The 17650-nt window shown below is 37.4% G+C and overlaps 1 protein-coding gene across 7 annotated transcripts in view; it reads left to right on the top strand.

The window, feature by feature from the left end:
* The window catches only part of LOC131903881 (BEN domain-containing protein 5), a 1181880-nt gene that overhangs the window by 75208 nt on the left and 1089022 nt on the right, over positions 1–17650 (top strand). For all 7 annotated transcript variants that reach the window (XM_059254714.1, XM_059254709.1, XM_059254708.1 and 4 more), the window contains exon 2: positions 5354–5476. In XM_059254714.1, the coding sequence (XP_059110697.1) occupies positions 5354–5476 (123 nt within the window). The remainder of the gene's footprint in view (positions 1–5353; positions 5477–17650) is intronic.

Raw genomic sequence — 17650 nt, forward strand, 5'->3', positions numbered from 1 at the left:
GGAAGTACATACATCATTTCTAAAATTTGGAGTTTATAGTCAGCTTTGTTATAAAGCACTGGAATTTAGTGAGTGTTGTTATAGAATTGTGATAGTTGTTGCTAGGGGACTGTAACATTCTTGGGATGACACTACACTCCAAAGTTGCCAGTTCTCTCAGCCATTCCGAAACCGGCAGAGATGCACTGTCAGGGGTAGACGGTTTTTAACTAGAGGCTGTCCCTTCACCCAAATTCATAGTAGTTCCCCTAAATGCTTCAATTCAGACAAACATTTCTATCACTGAAAAACTTCACTTCACCCTGAGGGTGAAATTACCATATTTAGCTGCTGTAAAGCTCTTTGCCAAATACTGCACAGCTATAAGGTGATATAAAGTATTCTAAAGGAGCGAGTAAAGCCACAAGTGGCACAGCTCCGAACTATATTTAGTATTTTCCTTCATTAGCTTTAACTCCTGATGTTATTAGCGGCTGTAATATTTAGCATTGATTTCTTATAAGGAACTTTCAGGTGAAGCTTTTTAAGACAAATTTTTCTGAAGTTTGTTTCTCATCTATAAAGCAGTCATTTCTTTTTGAATGCTTGTTTCTTATCCCCTTAATTAGATTTGCAAAGGAATCACTCATTGCAGGCTGTTTGTTCAAGAGGTAAATAATTTTTAATTTCACATAAATTTCTTCATATCTAAGACAACGTTCAGTGTATAAACTGCTCTCTCTTGCTTTAAGGATTTTAAAGTGGCTTGTTTGCTCTTAAAGGTAGCTTTTGTCATCCAACTACCGTAAAAACTTTGCACAGCTATTAGGATAAATAAGGCATTTTCCAATGGAGCCCCAAACTGTGAAGCACCTAGTTCCATATTATTTCAATTTTCAATGGAACTGACACTTAAACTCTTAGACGATTTTTCTCCTTATTCTTTTAAAAGCTGTATTTTAAATTTACCATGAACGTATTTTCGAGCTGACAAACGTGTTTCAGGGCAATGTCGCCATCTTTAGTGGAAAAACTACCTTTCCCAGAATGCATTTCCCTTATATCAGTCCATAATATCAGTCCCTCAAATCATTTCCCTTATATCAGTCATTTCCCATAGTTCTTTTCGGGTCTGAGAGTCAACTGGTTCTCTTTTACCAGACTTGCTTACAAATTCTTGCCCGGGGGGTTTGAACAAGGTTTTTTTGCTTTTGCAATGGGAGATTTGAACAGGCATTTTACATTTTCAATTATGGGACATTGGGAGATTCCTATTCTCTCAACTGGCTTTAGCAGGTGTCTCTCCTTTATTTGACACTGGCTCCCAAATCAGAACCGCACCTGCCTCGTTAGTACGCATTGAAGTGGGCAATTTCTGATAGCAACTTTCCTCGGGGCTTGTGTTTGTCTTAACCAGTCAGTAAAAAACAAGATCATGCACTACAGCTTTTCCATAGCTCTTTCAGAGATTTTCTCCCACTGATCTATCTCATTTTGCTTGTTTCTTCCTTTCTTCCTCCCCCAGATGCAGAGCTTCAGGTATCTGCGGCTCTGTACCTCTGCTAGCTGCCTTTGGAAGTAGGGGCTTTTTTTTTTTTTTTTCCTCCCCCCGAATCTGCCTCAAATTCTAGCAGCTTTTTCAGGTCATATTTTTCTGGGGAGGATTATATCCCTTTTCTGTTTCTTCAGAGTCTTTCTCCTAGACAGTTCCCAGTTTGGTCTCAGTTTATCCCCTCTACCCCAGAAACAGTTTCCGACACTACAGTGGCGGCTTTCCCTGCTACTGAAGGTAGGGCTTTTTCTCTGTTTCTGTTTTCAGGGTCTGTGTGGTTTGCATACAGACTGAAAATCTAACAAGGGAGGTTTTTTGCCATTTCTAAACTCCCGTTAGGACAGGTGTTTTGCCTTATCAGACCTTCACCTGGCCCAGTCCCCCAGTGGGTTGCATTTGCTTGTCTGGGTGCTCAAGGACAGAGCTTATGCCAGAGGCAATCACCCCTCAGGGCTACACTCCCTCATCTCAGGGAGTCAGTTGAAACAAAGCTTTTCTCTAAGAGGTGTTTTCTGACTTTTACTCCTGGATAGTTCTGTTCTGCCCTGGCTGGGCTCTCTGACTCAGCAGCACAACTGCTTCAGACACAGTTCGGCTTTACTGTTTTCCCAGAAAGGTCCTTACTCTGATAGGAAAGCTTTTCTCAGATTTCTTTTTGCAGCTGTGGACCTATCAACCCGGGACTTGTAGGAAAGTGGACAACTGTGCCGTTCCCACTGGCTTTAGTTTTGTTCATTGGCAATCTTCCCCTGGGTCCTGCACCTTCCTGCCTCAGCTCTGTGCTCCAGGAAGTTTGCAACTGCAGGAACCCTAGTATCCCCGAAATGCACTCCAACTCAGAGACGCTCTGGATTTTTGGTCAGAAGCGAGGATACAATGCTAACAGTTTGCATTGCTTCAGGGGATCTTTGCATTAGGACAATTAGGAGCACCTTTTCATTCTGAAACGCTCACTCAGAAACAAAACCCTTGATGCCTCAGCTCGGCTGTAATTGAAAAGCTTGGCTTTTTTGCTTTTCTCAGGTAAAGTTTCCCGCCCTTTTTGGCTCTCTGTAGCTCTTTACCCACACTCTCCCAAGCGTTTCCCTCTGGGTACTCTGACCCACTGTCTTTTACTAGCTTGAAGAGACACAGCTTAGAAGAGGTTTTTAGGAACTTGTCCCTGCCTCCTGCATTGCAGGGAGGATTTTTAAAGCTTTAAAGAGAACTTAGAGAGGTTTTGCTGTCTTAAGAGGTTTGTTGTTTTCCCTTAGAGCTAATCACAGGTGGTCCCCATACTAATCTTCAGGTGATTCTAATTTTTGTCCTTCTGAGATAGTGAGTTCTGAAAGGCTTTAGTTTTTAAGTTTGAGAGCTTTTGAGAAAGATTAAGGCTTTTTAGAGAGATTTTCCCCCCCAAAATTTTCCAAGAAAAGCTTTATAGTTTAAGAGAAAGATTTTTTTCCCCAAGAGAGAAAGACCAACTTTTCCCAAAACTTTGCAACTTTAAACTTTGACTTCTTACACCCCCATTTTTGCCTCAGGGAGAAGTTACTTTCTCCTGCCGCTTGGACTTAGCATTTCAGCTGTCCCCAGGACAAAAGCTTCCATAGGAAACTTTTTCTTCCCCATAAGCTCAAAGAGCTTTTTTACTACCTGTAAAGCCCAAAGAAAGATTTTTTTTTCTTTTTTTTTCCCAGTTTGCATTCAGAGCCCCCAAAGTTAGAAAATTGAAGAGATTTTCTGTCTAGTTGCCTTACTTATTTTTCCTACACAATCTTACACTTCTAAGTTTTTCCTACACTATATTACTACCCTATGCCTTATTTTTAATTTTCCTGTCCGCTTTTGTCGCGGCTCTACTTAATTCTCCCGTCTGCTTTTGTCGCAGCTCTACTTATTTTTCCCGTCTGCTTTTGTCGCAGCTCTACTTAATTTTCCTGTCCGCTTTTGTCGCGGCTCTACGTTTCCCGCTTTTATCGCGGATCCCCGCCTTTTCCTGTCCGCTTTGGTCGCAGCTCTACGTTTACCTGGGGACTTACCAGTGCACTGCCCTGACTGCGAAGAGTTCTGAGCCTTAAAGGGTCCCCATACGGGCCGCCACCTGTCGCGTCCACCTCGACCAGCAAGGACGACGCGACGCCAGGCTCTTCTCCAAGCAGTTTATTCAGGAACCTTGAACAATCTTCTGACCCCGGGGAAAGTCTTTTTCTTCTTCTCTCTCACTCATACTCTCTCTCTCTCTCTCTCTCTCTCTCTCTCTCTCTCTCTCTCTCTCTCTTTCACTCATACTCACTCTCCCATTGTCTCTCTCATTCTCACAGTCACTCTCACAGTCACTCTCACAGTCACTCTCACAAATCACTTTTCTGGGAAAGTCAGCCCACGCCCTTTATAGCCACTGGGCAATCAACCCCGTGGTGCCACGTGGACAATGCCGCTAGGGTCAGACATATGCAAGCAAGCCAGATTAGGTCCAGGTGTGCAGAAGCAAGCCAGATCCTAGCCTTAGCCAAATAAGGAGCATCTGCCATCGGGAAGGCAGAAACCAGACGCCGCGCCATCTTTGAGGCACGGCCGTGCATGGCTCTCTACATTATTCTACTTTAATAAGAATTATTAAAGCTAGAGTGGAGAGGGAAGGACAATTTTTGTGCTATATTCAGACTTACTTAGGTCCCATTTACCCTTGTTCAGGGATGGAAGTTTTAATGATCCTATGTACTTCTCCTTTAGCACCAAAACACTCTTTGAGTCTTTGATTGGCCATGTTTGAGTTTTTCTTCTACCCTACACATAATATGTCTAAAATCTTGGTCTTATGACTATTTTCTGCATCTTCTCCTGGTGTCAAAGAATATTCTTTTATTTTCCTTCCTGAAATGACTCACAGTTTACACTAAGATGATAGGGTTTCTGTTTTCTCTCCTAGTGGAATACGGCCTTTCATTTTTTCCATAAGAGATGCTGGCAATAGTAGAATTTTATAGCTTTTCTGTAATAGAAATCATTCTTATGCAGGCATGTAGCACAAAGGGCATTTTTCTGAACTAGTATTCTGGCCCTAAACTTTATCCAAAATATCTGCTAGAGGTTAAGAAAGCAACTTCAAGCAGATGTGAATTCCTGCTGTGTCTGTGACTTTACTGGTTTTATGCTGTCATCGTTCTTTTATGTGATCTTTAATTTTAAAAATGTATCCTTTTTTTCTCACTTGTATGGTACCCAATATTTCTTCTTCCTATAGTCTTGTCATAGAAGAGTCAATTCTTACAGCACATCTTTTATTCTGAGGCCTTATTTTTCTTTGATATCAAGTATTTGCTTGCCCTGCAGTACCAGTTCTGTGGTAGATTTGAGAAAGTTATGGTTTTGTGTTTTGTTGGGGCGTTTCCTGTTGCAAGCAATGGACATTTCATTTTTCTACATCTCAAATAGAAGTAACTTCTGAAGAATCAGACTTTCTCTCAGTTCTCAGATTATTTTGGTGATGGAACTTGAAGACACTGTGGTGATGTTTGTAGAAGAGTTGCCTCATTCATACTAAAACAACATATTTTTATGATGAATTACAATAACAATTATTAATGAGTTGATTCAGTTTCATGAACATATTTCAGATTTCAGTAGTGATGCTAGATATATTTAAATCTAAATATAGAACAACCTGGGAAATGAATTTATACTTCTCTTTTTTGTTATTAGAGGGCCCAATTTTAGTATGTGATAGAAGTAAGATTTCAACCCTCATCTTCTAAACTTCAAAATGCATCCTAATATTATTGAATTTAATTGCAAAATACACTTAGATTTCTGTTTAATACTACTCTTTTTCTTGAATAGGCAATGATATAGGAAATGAGGATGTCATTGGAGGGAATGTGAGCAAATATGTGGTGCTCCCAAATGGATACTCTGGACAACCCAAGAAAGGACATCTTACCTTTGATGCTTGCTTTGAAAGCGGTAAGTGTATTAAAAACATTTATCTATGAGTTTGTCTGAGGAGGCTGCTTTTTTGTAATCTAACCTAGTCTTACCATTTATTGTGATTCAGTCCACTTAGTTTTTCACCATAATGGAACAAATTTTTGGAAAAAAGTTAATTACAAAGGAATTAGCATTAACTTGGAAATACTGGATTTTCAGTGCTCTGTATTATTAAATATGTAATAATGATATTGCTGTTTTGAAATAGAACTGGAATTATTTGGCAGTATTATACATTTTTATTGTTTGAATATCTCCTCTATACTACATAAGTCTAAGACATTCTCAGAACTTAGTCTTTTGGAGATAGGTTTCTTTGTACTTTTTAAAACAATTACTAATTGATGATAGTATGAAATATGTCTCTAATTATTACCAAGGTATGTTTTCGTATAAACAAAAAGTAAAAATGATCATTACCATTAGAAAACACTTAGACACAAACAAAGAACAGAAGTAATAATTTCTCATAATTCAAAGATGTGTGAGTTAACTTGGAAATACTGGATATTTAATTGTCTTTATAATTAAATATATAATAAATGGTATTGCTATTTTGGAATAAAACTGGCACTATTTAGCAATGTTCTATTTTTTTCTTTGAATGTCTATTCTGAATGGGTGATCAAGATTTGATTGCGTATTCCCATTTAATAGGAGCTGTCTCTTCCTAGCTTTCTATGTCTTCAACTTAATCTTCTGAATAATGCATAGTAGATACTCAGAATATTCTGAAATATTAACAAGAAATGTAAACATAATTGTATTTACAAGTAATTATTAATTTCCTTTAGGGGTGTGTGTGTGTGTGTGTGTGTGTGTGTGTGTGTGTGTGTGTATATGTATCTATCTCTCTGAAGAGATAGTCCAATGTCAATTATATGACAGTTCTTTGTACCCTGAAGGTTTTTGATAGCAAACAAATGGAAATTTTCTTTTACGAAGTAGTTTTTATTTTATAACTCCACATTGTTTTTTCTTGATATGGCTGATGTACAAGACATCATAAATAGAATAGATTAAATGAGAAAAAGTCATTGTCTTTTGGTTTACAGGACAGAAGCCTGAGATCAAGAGTTGTTTCCTTCATATGTTATGTGAAATCACGTGCTCAATGATTCTCTTCTAGCTTCTGGTGATTTGTTACTAAATTTTTTTATTCATTGGCTTGCAGAAACATCCTGATTTTGGCTTTTTTCTTGATATGGTATTTTCTATGTTTGTGTGTGTCTCTAATTTCCACTTGATGCCAATCATATTGTATTATTTATACTTAAATGATTTCAAACTTGAGTACTTATACAAAGCCTTTAACTTCTAGTAAAGTCATATTCTAAGATACTAGGGATAAAGGTTTCAATATATATAATTTTGGAGGGGATACAACCAAACTTTCACTCAGTATTGCAATGCTGTTCTTTTTGGCATACTTGAATACTGTCTACATAATTAGTAACGGTATTTTCTTTATTTTTCAAGCTTGTAATTCTGCCTTTTCTGGTATCTACTTGTTTCCTAAAAAGTACCTTTTATTGCTTTTACCTTAGTCAAGGATCCAAAGGCCCTTTATAATAATACCAATATTGCAAAAGTAGAGATTTCCCTTATTTTACTGATTGGATGTTTTGATTTAGTTAACACTTGATAAAGTAGATATTCCTTTTAAAGAATGTCTTTTCCTTGGGCACAATCCAGATTTTCATACCTTATCAGAAGGTTCAGTGTAAGAAATTTCCCAACCTGAAAACATAATTGCTGAATTATTAATACTTGTTTTAGAACATGTAGATAATTGGTGATATCAATTACATCTGTTGTAATATCCAGAAACACCCTCTCAGACATGTTTAATCTGAGAGTCACTTGTTCCAATTTGGTTAACACATAAAGTTAACTGTCATAGGAGAAATAGCAGACCAAGCCCTTTATTTGTATGTGTACATAAATACATGATATGCAGTCTTAGGAATCTTACGTAAACTGACAAAAATGCAGTTGTGGATTTTCTGGGGTCCACTATGAGATAGATAAACTATGTACTAAAAACATAGAGTAAGTCTTCCTAATGGGCTTCCTGAAATGTGAACAGCATTGCAATAATTTATTCCATGAGATTATAATTTGTAACATCCTTTCCAATAGGCTGAGTGATGTTAATCATTTATTAGTGAACAACACAATCTGATAGCCATTTCAAGTAATTTGTTTGACATACACAGATTTCATATGATATAGTTCAATTCACAGATTTATTTTAGGGTGTTTAACACAGGATGTAAGATTATTTTTTCCTTTGGTCATGTCTTGTTGTTTACTAAGTTGTTATGCTGTAAACTTACTCCCAGATTTGTCCAGTCTTGTGGCATTGTGACACAGTGTTGTCATCTATAAAGTGCACTCTTGAGAACTAGAACTAGTAGGGTCTTTTAAGTAAAGAATCATGCAGCGTACAAATAAAGGGATACTTTAACTTCTTCCATTCCTATTTGTATCCATTTTCTCTTCTCTAATTGCTATAAGACTTTGAACATTATATGAAATATGATTAGGAAGAATGAAATCTTGTCCTCGATTTTAGAAATTCTCTGTTCTTCTACATTTTTTTTTTAATTTTTATTTTGCAATACAATTCAGTTCTACATATCAGCCACGGATTCCCTTGTTCTCCCCCCTCCCGCCTCCCTCACCTTCCCCCCAGCCCGCCCCCCATTCCCATCTTCTCCAGGGCAAAGCCTTCCCCGCAGACTGAGATCAACCTGGTAGACTCAGTCCAGGTAGGTCCAGTCCCCTCCTCCCAGGCCGAGCCAAGCGACCCTGCATAGGCCCCAGGTTTCAAACAGCCAACTCATGCAATGAGCACAGGACCCGGTCCCACTGCCTGGATGCCTCCCAAACAGATCAGGCCAATCAACTGTCTCACCCACTCAGAGGGCCTGATCCAGTTGGTGACCCCTCAGCCATTGGTTCATATTTCATGTGTTTCCGTTCGTTTGGCTATTTGTCCCTGTGCTTTATCCAACCTTGGTCTCAACAATTCTCGCTCATATAAACCCTCCTCATTCTCGCTAATTGGACTCCCAGAGATCCACCCGGGGCCTAGTCATGGATCTCTGCATCCAGATCCCTCAGTAGTTGGATGAGGTTTCTAGCACGACAATTAGGGTGTTTGGCCATCCCATCACCAGAGTAGGTCAGTTCGGACTGTCTCTCGACCATTGCCAGCAGTCTGTTGTGGGGGTATCTTTGTAGATTTCTGTGGGCCTCTCTAGCACTTTGCTTCTTCCTATTCTCATGTGGTCTTCATTTACCATGGTCTCCTATTCCTTGTTCTCCCTCTCTGTTGTTGATCCAGCTGGGATCTCCCGCTCCCTCAAGCTCTCTTTCCCTCGACCCTCGCCCTTCACTACCCCCACTCATGTCCAGGCTGTTCATGTAGATTTGTATATATAGCCTTTATTATTTTGAGGTATAGTCCATCTATTCATAAAGTCTACATAAATTTAATCATGAAGGCATGTTGGACTTTATTAAGTACTTTCACAATATCAATTGAAACAATATGTGACTTATGTCTTTAAATTGATTTATATGGTGTATTACATTTTTGATTTGCATGTGTGGAACCACCTTTCCCTTCCTGGGATGAAGCCTATGTGGTTTTAATGTATAATCCACTTTTGCTAATTTTATTTTTGAAATTTTTATAAAATTACAACATTTACCCTTCCTATTCCTCCCTCCACACCTTCCCATATACCCCTCCTCACTCTCTTTCAATGCCATGTCCTCTTTTTTCATTAATTATTACTGCATGCATTATATTTCTAAGTATAGCCTGTTTAGACTATATAATGTTGTTTGTCTGTATGTTTTCAGGGCTGACCATTTGTCACTGGGTAACTTATTAAGATCATTGTCATTCAGTTACATCTCCACCAGCTTTCCTTCTTTTACTGCCTAAGCTTAGCTGTACTGAAACTTGCTCTGTAGATGAGGCTGGCCTCGAACTCAGAGATCTGCTAGCTTCTGCCTTCTCAGTGCTGGGATTAAAGGTGTGTACCACTACCTAGCTCTAAGCTTTTCTTTAGTTCCTTTCCACAAGTTAGAAACTTACCTGAGTAGGATCTTACCATAAGGTCACCACTCCCTTTATTTATCTCCTTGAACACAAGATTTAGCTTCATTCCACTTCTGGTGCATTTTATCCTCAAATTTTACTTTTGTAATTTACTCTGCTCAGCTTGCTCCTTTTCATTATAAATCTTTCATTGGAGTTACCATTAATAACTACATGACAGAGTCTGTATGAGGCTGTTTTGAGATTTCTTCTGCCAACAGATTTAATCCAAAACTATTCACTTTAGTCTCAGGCAGACTCTTCATACAAGGGTAAAAGGCAACCACTTTCTTTACCAAAATGTCACAAGAAAGATCTCTAGGCAACATACTAAAATTCTTCTCCTCTTAAACCTGTTGAATGACCTCCCTATAGTCCAAATAACTCTTAGCACCACTGTCTTCCATGTTGCTAATAGTATGGCCCATTAAGCAGTGCTTAAAGCATTCCACTGCTTTCCAAACCCAAGATACCAAAGTCCAAATTCCTCCAAACAAACACATGGTCAGGCTATCACAGCAATACCTCAGTCGCTGGTACCAACTTCTGTCTTAGTTTGGTTTCTATTGCTGTGAAGAGACATCATAACCACAGCAACTTTTATAAAGGAAAACATTGAGGTGGCAGCTTACAGTTTCAGCGATGGTGGGGAGCATGGCAGCACACAGCCAGACATGGTGCTGGAGCAAGAGTGCTAGATCTTGCAGGCAACAGGAAGTCAACTGACTGTCATAGTGAGGGAAGCTTGAGCATAATAGACCTCAAAGCCCACCCTCACAATGACACACTTCCTCCAACAAGGCCACACTTCCAAATAGTGCCATTTCCTTTGAGGGCCATTTTCTTTCAATCCACCACAACCACATGGAAATCTACCTTATGTGCTCCCACCTTTCCTGAGTTGCCTCTAGTTCTTTGTGTAGGATTGAGGCCTTGTAGGCTTTTCCCTGTACATTTAGGTATGTGCATCAGTGTTGTCCTTGTTTAGCTTGTGTTTTGGTAGTAATTATGGTGAGACTTTATGGGTGTGGCTTTTGATACTAGGAGACACAATCTCATAGCAAACTTCTTGATATTTTGGCTCTTACAATATCTTCCTGATATTCTGCTCCTCTTCCATAATGTTCCTTGAATCTTAGGTGCAGGAGTATTTTTGTGGATGTATGCACTAGGACTCTGATTTTATTGTTTTTGGTTTTTCTGTAGTGGTCTCTTTTGAAAAGAAAACTTTCCTTGATGAGGGGGTGATGGCTACACTTATTTGTGTTTATGAGGTCAGATGTTTATAGATTGTTATTAAGGATAATGTGGGTTTGGTAAATTAGTGGTTATAAGCTCTCCTCCAATAACCATGACTTCACTAGCACTGAGTAGCTATCTAGGTTTACAGTATTAGGCATTTCCCTTTTGCTGCCCAATCTTTTTAATGTCCTGAATTCTGTTAGCAAGTATTTTGTTGAGAATTTTTGCCTCTATGTTCATCAAAGAAGTTCAGCTAGGAGAACTGGTGAGACTTGCTCTTTATTATCAAATAGGTTGCTGAAGTGATCCTGTCTTGGCTATGGGACTACCAGATCATGACTAGAACTGGACACTCAGCACCAAGATGACCAGATGGAGTCAAAACCTTCATCACCATTTAGTTTCTGTGTACCTGCTGGAGATTGGATACAAAGGTCTGACCTATTGAAATCTATCTACTCTCTAGGGGTTGTGGTTAGATATACAGGTCCAAGTAATCTCTGGAACCATACACTATAGACTCCAGTTCCTCCAGTGACTACTAGAACCTCAGATATAATAACTTCAAACTCCCAATGACCTCACTGACTGATGGAACCAAAGCTACAGTCTTAAAGAGACTCTGTGATCACTGTAGGCAAAACTTGGGCTCTTCACTGACCTCTGAGGTAAGTAGACTGTAATTTTTGTTGCGCGGTTCTCTCTGGTCCTACATAAGCCAGAGGCTTGGTTTCCCACTACTCTCTGGTCCGGAGAAGCTGGAAGCCTGGTTGTCTGGTGCTCTAAGGTACTGTTGTATGGAAATCAGTATGGAGGTTCCTCAAAAAAAAAAAAAAAATAGAAATGGAACTATCATATGACCCAGCTATACAACTCCTGTGTATATATCCAGTCTATATCCAGTTATAAAGATATTTGTTCATCCATGTTCATTGCTGTTCAGTTAACAATATATAGGAAATGGAAACATCCTGGATCCCCATTAACTGATAAATGGATAAAGAAAATATGGTACACATACACTATGGAATTTCCTTCAGATGTTAAGAAAAATGAAAATTTCAAGTACTGAAGTCCTATTCAGGAATTTGTTTCCTGTGCCTGTAAGTTGAAGTATTTTATTTCATTTTTCCTCTAGCAGATTTAGTGTATCAGATCTCCATTTTGTGTACTGTTGATTTCTAGGAGTGTTGTGTTTTCCAGCAATTATTTACCTTAATATGCAGTTATATACTTGTTGTTTTGTCTCTTCTTTGTGAAGGAATAGGTGTGTTCTGGGTACCTCTCTTCAGTCACTTTACCTTGTTGTTCTGCTTACTTTGATGTTTTGATTGACATATACATTGTGAAATGATTCACACATTCAAACTTATATACCCATTTCTTCACAGAAATACCTGTTTTCTTAGAACATTTAAATTCTATTCATTTACCAAAGTTCAAATATACAGTTAAGTTTTTTTTTAATTAGTGAAAGGTAATGTAGTGTCGAGTAACTTATCTTTTACAGTACTGTAGATGTTCTTTTTTCCCCATAAAAGATATATGGTCTTCAGTGACTATTTTGTTATTTGGAAATAGAACCTTTTAAGATGTATTTTAAATAGTTGTGTGGGACTATATTTCAATTATTGTTGTCATTATATTGAAAGAGAAGCTAGAGATACATATGTATATGAATAAAGTGACCCAGTGAAGGTGGAGACAGAAAATTGATCAATGCAGATACAAGCCAAGGGATTATAAGGACTCTTGACATCTATATTGCAGGTAGAATGGATTTATTACAGGAGATAAGAAAATCCATTATCTGACTATATTCTCCAAGAGGGCCCAGAGGAGTTTTCTTTTACAACAGCAAAATAAAAAATGTATCAGTAGAGTGGACACCAGTATCATTGAGAAATTCATGGATGTCTATCTTTTGCAGACTAAAGCTGGCAATAGTAGTTCTCCATGAAACCTAGTTCTGGGTTCCAAGTATCAAAAGATAAAATAGGATTCATGTGAGCATTCCTATTTTTATGATATTCTTTTTTTTATTAAGAAATTTTTTAAAATTCATTTTACATACCAATCACAGATTCCCCTCTTCCCTCCTCCTGCCCCTCCAGCCTCTCCCCCATTTCCTCCTAATGTGATGTGTTGTAAACTATCCAATGAACCATCATAGTAGACAGTTCAAATAGACTCAGATGCCTTAGCTAGTACATTATTTAGTTCATATCAATGATCCCCTATCACGTTATGCTTCTATCCCAGTCTAGTACCTTCAGAATCTATTTACTATTATATATTACCTTTGCTTCTAGTGATACAAATTGGTCAGATCCTACAGACTGTTCTGGTGGAATTTTGAAAAACTTGAGTATTTTGAGCTATTTCCTTATGTAGTAGTATCTTGCCCAGTGTATTTCAAAGCCTGACTCAAATTAATGGTGTAAAAGTATTTCAGTTACTATTTCTGAATAACACACTACTCAATAGAATAATGACTTATTGGGCTAGAAAGATGGCTCTTCAATTAAGAGCACTGGGTACTTTTCCAGAGGACCAGGATTCAATTCCCAGCACCCACATAATGGATCACAAACTTTTGTAATTTCATCTTCAGAGGATCTCATGCTTCTTCTGCCCTTCTTAGGCACCATGCACATATGTGGTGCACAGACATGCATAAAGGCAAAACATCCATGCATGTAGAATAAAATAATAAACATTTAAAAAGAAAATAGTGTCATAAAATCATAATTTTATTATGCTATTGAGTTTGGTGGGTCTGGTGTTCAGGAGCATAGTAGAAGATATCTTGTGTTATGGAATATTACTTTAACTTTGTAAAAGTGTGTTACATTTTTATGCTGCATTTGTTTGACTATGTAAAGATGTATTACATTTGTTTATGCTGAATTTGTTTAATTATGTAAAGATGTGTTGCATTTGTTTCACTTTGCCTGCCTAAGGCACCTGATTGGTCTAATAAAAAGCTGAATGGCCAATAGCTAGGCAGTGAGTGATAGATGGGGCTGGCAAAAAGAAAGAATAAGTAGTAGGAGGAATCAATCTAGGCTCTGGAAAGAGCAAGAAGAGAGAATGAAAGAGAAAAAGAGAGAGATGCCTGGGGCCAGCCAGGCAGCTGCTAGACAGACAGACATGGAGTAGGACATACAGAATGAAAGAAAGGTTAAAAATCCCCAAGGCAAAGTGAAGATGAAGAGAAACAGGTTAATTTAAGTTATAAGAGCTAGTGAGACAGGCATAAGATAAGGCCGAGCATTCATGACCAAAAATAAGTTTCTGTGTCATGATTTGGAAGCTGATTGGTGGACCAAAAGAAAGCCTGCTACAGTGTTTAGGACCTCAGAACAGAAAACATTTAGTTGGAGATGATTAAAATGCTGAGATCTAGGGATATTAGAAGACATATTCTGTCAAATGTCTAGCACTTGATATTAAATATCAATACTGGAGCACTGTGCATGTAGCTTATCCCTACGGCTTGAATTGTTCATGATATGTTGAGTTGGGGTAATTGGACTTTATATACAACACCATTCTAATACAAATGGGAGTGTTACAGTGAGCAAGATTGAAACAGCATTTTTTTTGTGTGTTTTGTCTAGGAAATCACATATGTAAATCAATAATTGCAAGCTCATGATAACTGCCCAGTATGTATTCATATTAAACAAGATATGGGTAAAGATAATTCTCACTCTTCAGCAGGTGAAACATATGGGAAAACACATGTTTATACTATAAGCACATTATTAATGTTTGTACTGTTATAATAAAAATGCCATAGAGTATGTATATTAAATAATAAACATTTGTTACTTACAGAGCTGGAGATTAGAAAATCAAAGGTTGAGGCGCTGGCAGATTCAATGTCTACTAAAGGTCTCCCTTTCAGTTCTTCAGTGTGATCCCAAAATATATCATCACATAGTAAAAAGAAGGTTGGAGAGCTCTGAGAGGTTTCTTGAATAGGAGCAGTCATTCTGTTCATAAGTGCTTCACCTTTATGGCCTAATAGTTTCTTTAAGACCCTGTACCCTAAGACTGTCATTTTTCAGTGTATGACTTTTTATATGGGAAAGACACAAATATTAAGTGAATAATATAAACTCTAAGGTAGACAAGAATTGCTGTTCTAGTCAATTCATGCTGTCTTGAACATATAGTATGATGTTCTTGATCTTTCTATGTCATGTTCTTTAGGCTAAGGAAATAAAGTGCTCTGTTTGTTTTGATATTAAGAACTATCAAACTTAGAGAAATATTTGGAGTATTAGTTAATGTTCCATATGGCTTTAGGAGTTAACCTTATATGGCAAGGAAAGAATTAAGTTTGGAACATGGTGACCTAGATTTGAGTCCTAGCTTGAATACTTTATCTTAGGGATTACTTGATCTATCCATTTAAAATGTGGAAGATTCTTCCCAAAGGCTTAAAAATGGCTAGGTATAGTTACCATTTTAAAATGTCTAGATGTTTAATATTTTTACTATTTTTCCTTTTAATTAAAATATAATTACATTACTTGTATATTCAATGTACTAACCCTCTGTCAGATGTATAGCTACTAAAGTTCTTTTTCTGATTCTGTTGGCTGCTTCTTTACTTGAATGATGATGTCATTTGCTGTTTCACAAGGTCCCATTTATCAATTTCTCGTCTTATGCCTGTGTTTATGGGGTTTTGTTTAGAGTATTTTTTTGGTGCTTGTAAACTGAAGTGTATTCCACACTTTCTTCTCTAATGGAGTCAGGGCATCTCATGTCTTATGTTGAGGTCTTTGATCCATATGGCGGTGAATTTTGTGCAAGGTGAAAGCTAAGGATATAATTTCATTCTACTTTGAGATTTCATCTTATCTCAGTCATCATTTTTAATATAAAAAAATGACAACAAATGTTGGCATAGGCCTGAGGAAAGGAGACCACTTAATCTCTGTTGGTGGGATTGCAAACTGGTGCAGCCACTATGGGAATCAGTGTGAACATTCTTCAAAAAGCTTCAAATGGATCTACCATATGATCCAGCTGTAGTACTATTGGACATATATCCAAAGGACTCTGTATCTATATGTGCTCATTCATGTTCATTGCTTTTCTATTCACAATAGGGAGGCAATGGATGTCCATAAGCTGATGATAATGAAAACATGGTACATTTAGGTGATAGAATGTTACTCAGCTGTTCAGAATAATGAAACTATAAAATTTTTGGGTAATTGGCTGGAGCTGTAAATAATTATTATGATTGGGGAACCTAGACCAAGAAAGACAAATGTCACATAAATCTTTGCTTACGTGTGCTTTAATTGAACTAGTCATAGAAATTAGGAAACTCATGAGAGGCCATAGGGATTCTTTCAAGAGAGGGGAGACTGAATGCAGCTAATAGAGGAAGGAATGGGGAGTGATGGAGCAAGAAGGATTATGTGGGTGGAGAATGGGTAGGGCAGGGGAATAATAACTAATAGAAGACCTTTGAAAAATTTGTATTGAATCCCTACTACTACAGAAGCCTTTAAAATATATTCATATACTTATATAAGAAGAATTTAAATAGAGTTATCTTATAATAGGACACCAAATGCTTTCAATAAAAAGTCCAGAGGCAGGCATTGGTTATCTTGGAGTTAATGATCAGTGGGACTCAGAGACTCCCAAACATTATAGAATATTGCCATTTTTCTTGGTTACCCTCCTGAACTTGATGGTAAGACCCTATTACTGAGGACACCACCTACTTGAATCCTAAAACACGAGATATAAAGCTGGTATAGACTGAGAAGCTTAATCACTACTGGCTAGCTTTCATAGTGTTGGAAGTTTCTATTCATTCTACTCCTCATCCTCACAGGAACAAGTATCTTGTTTACAATGGAAGTTTTTTAAAATTTAAATAATATTTCAATTTATTCTTTTTGATTTTCATACTACTATTTATTTTGATTATATTCACCCTCCAACTCCTCCAAGATCTATTCATCTCCTTAACCACACACCTTCTCTCTCTCTCTCTCTCTCTCTCTCTCTCTCTCTCTCTCTCTCTCTCTCTCTCTCACTCTCTTTTTTATTCTCACTTTCTCTCTCCTCTTTTCCATCAATTTCAGTTTGTGTTGGCTGACTACATCTGGACATGGAGCATACCCTGGAGTATAGTTTATAAACCAAGCAACACTCCATTGAATAAAATGGACTTTCCTTCTAGCAGCAATCAAATGCCAATAGCTCCTCAAGTAGGGATGGGACTTCCTGCAGGTTTTTGTATTTATAAGGGTATTGTAATTGTGACCATGGCAGGGATTTTGCCATAGATTCTTTTAAGGAGTGTGAAAGAATCTTGCTTCCTAAATCTTTATTAGTCTACCAACTAGAACTTATGTCTTATTATTTTAGGCTATCCTTAAAGTCATACCAATCCTTTTACATTCTGAATAGTCATATTATTGGTGTGTACCACCAGGCTTGGTTCAAATAATGTTTCTTAAAGAAACTTGAATCAGCTAAGTCATGAAAGGTTGGTAAGAAAATTTTAGCTACAGATTTTGATAAGGATTACCTTGGCCCTCATGCTATCACATAGTACACGAATACCGGAGAAGTATTTGTGTTTTCAGGGAATGAAGAACTACAAATAACTTAGAAGTGAAGAATATTTTGAGAATAAGATTTCAATTAAAGTTGTATTTAAATGAACTTACTTTTACTTCAAAATTTATTTCATATGCATATAGTCTCTTATTCTTACTTATTTTCCAAAAAATGAATAATATTAC

This window comes from Peromyscus eremicus, chromosome 2, assembly GCF_949786415.1.
Source record: "Peromyscus eremicus chromosome 2, PerEre_H2_v1, whole genome shotgun sequence".
NCBI lineage: Eukaryota > Metazoa > Chordata > Mammalia > Rodentia > Cricetidae > Peromyscus > Peromyscus eremicus.